This window comes from Lactuca virosa, chromosome 1, assembly GCF_052849685.1.
Source record: "Lactuca virosa cultivar CGN04683 chromosome 1, Lactuca_virosa_CGN04683_v6, whole genome shotgun sequence".
Taxonomy (NCBI): domain Eukaryota; kingdom Viridiplantae; phylum Streptophyta; class Magnoliopsida; order Asterales; family Asteraceae; genus Lactuca; species Lactuca virosa.
The window spans coordinates 115,367,729-115,370,066 of NC_136426.1; the positions used below are offsets into that span (position 1 = coordinate 115,367,729).

Consider the following 2,338-nt stretch of genomic DNA (forward strand, 5'->3'; position numbering starts at 1 on the left):
CAAGTGAACAACGAACCAATTCCTTCTCATCCAGAAACAGTTCAAGAAGGAAATAATGATGACTCGGAAAGTTATCAAGGGTCGGAGAAACCAAAGGTCCAGATAAAGGATGAATCAAGGGGATATTGCAAGTATAAGGAAGATCCCGTAGGAGTAATGAAGTGGATCCCGTAGGAGTAATGGACTGGATCTCGGAGATGGAGATGGATTTTATCACATGTGGTTGCACAGGGAAGATTCAAACCACCTATGATGTGAGGCAGCTTAAGGGAATAACACTTCGTTGGTGGAATACGTTGGGGAATTTGTTGAGTCCCAACAAGCTACTATAGCTAATGTGGGAAGAGTTCTTAACCCACTTTATGAGGAAGTTATGTTCGGTTGAGAGCATGCTGGAATTGGAGAATCAATTCCTAGCTTTAAAGAAGGGAAGCATTTTGGTTGATGAGTACACCAATGCTTTCCCTGATTAGTTGACTAAGATTTATAGGTATGCAAAGGGATTTACATGGGAGTATATGGTGCCGGTTAAGCACGCACCTACTTTTCATGGGGTCGTCTGGGCTGCAAAATCTATAGAAGGGATGATTAAGAAAAGGACTATCGGCAGAGAGGAAGTCGGTGAATGTAGGAAAGTTGAAGGAAGCAACAACAACAACAACAGCAGCAAGAAGAAGAAGAAGTTTTAAAAGTCAAGCAACAAGTCTGGGAGCAGCTAAGAAGGGAAGTGGTGCGACCAGTTCAAGAAGAAGCACTTTGGAGATTGTGTTGTCTGCTTCAAGTGCAAGAAGCCAAAGCATATTTCTATGAATTTCCCAATAGAAGTAAAAGTTTGTTTCAATTTTGGGGAGGAGGGGCACATGAAGGTGGAGTACCCGAAGGTTGAGAAACCAATCCCAAGGATCATGCCACCAAATTCCAAGGGTCGAAGCTACCAAATGACCCTTAAGGAAGCAAAGGAAGAGACTGATGTTGCTTTAGGTACATTCTTAGTTAATCAAATTCCTACAAAGATATTATTTGATTATGGAGCAGATCATTCATTTATCTCGCATGAATTTGGTAGGAAATGTATATTATCACCACTTAGGCTAAGTACCCCTATCTTTGTAGAAGTAGCTGGTGGTAGGAATGTATCTGTTAGCAATAGGTTAGAGGCCATAACCATTGACCTTAACGGAAACAAATTTCTTCGAGAGCTTTTTCCTTTTGATTTGAGTGAGTTCGACGTAATTCTCGGCATGGATTGGTTGGGAGAAAACTTTTCAGACATCCTATGTGGAAGGAATATGGTACTTATTAATCCCCCTGGAAGAGATCCATCCGTGGTTTACGAAGATAAGAGTAGAGTAAATTCTGGAATCATCATGATGATGAAAGCTAGAAAATGTGTAGTCAAGGGATGCACAACATTTTTAGCATATGTGATAGATACGAAGAAGGAAAAGAAGGCAAATCTTGATATACTTGTGGTGTAAGATTTTCCTGAAGTATTTCTGGATGAATTACTAGGATTACCACCATAGATATAAGTAGAATTCAGAATCGGCTCAATGACACAACTCCATGAGTTATTGCACAAAGGTTTTATATGACCTGGTTCATCACTTTGGGAGCTCCAATATTGTTTGTAAAGAAGAAGGACAGTTATGAGAATGTGCATTGATTATTGAGAGTTAAACAAATATACAATCAAGAATAGGTACCCTTTACCTAGGATAAATGACTTGTTCGATCAATTGCGGGGAGAAACCATTTTCTCCAAAATTGATCTCAGGCCAGGATATGAACAGTTGAAGATTAAGGAGCAAGATATTGAGAAGACACCCTTTAGAACAAGGTATGGACACTATGAATTACTTGTTATGTCATTCGGGCTGACAAATGCTCCAACGACATTCATGGATTTGATGCATCAAGTTTTTAAACCTTTTCTAGGTAAATCAGTAATAGTGTTCATTAACAATATCTTGATTTACTCCAAGAACAATCAAGATCATGGTAAGCATCTTTGAGAAGTACTGGAAGTTCTTAAGAGGGAGAAGCTTTATGCAAAGTTCTCCAAATGTGACTTTTGGATATGGGAGATTCAATTCTTGGGTCATATATTTAAATAGGAAGTTGTTATGGTTGACACAACAAAGATAGAAGCGGTGATGAAATGGGAGACGCAAAAGAGTCCCACTGAAATTCGTAGTTTTCTGGGATTGGCGGGTTACTATCGAAGATTCATCCTAAATTTATCTTCTATAGCAGCTCCATTGACAGCCTTGACCAAAAAGGGAGTTACCTATACTTGGAGCGAGAAGCAAGAAATAGCATTTGGTGAATTGAAGAA

The 2,338-nt window shown here is 39.3% G+C and overlaps 1 protein-coding gene across 1 annotated transcript; it reads left to right on the plus strand.

Annotated features, from left to right (window-relative positions):
- Positions 1-860: 860 nt before the first annotated feature.
- LOC145119423 (uncharacterized) lies at positions 861-1,478 on the plus strand. The gene has a single exon (XM_079055092.1). The coding sequence runs from the start codon at positions 861-863 to the stop codon at positions 1,476-1,478; it is 618 nt and encodes a 205-aa protein (XP_078911218.1).
- The last annotated feature ends 860 nt before the right edge of the window (positions 1,479-2,338 follow it).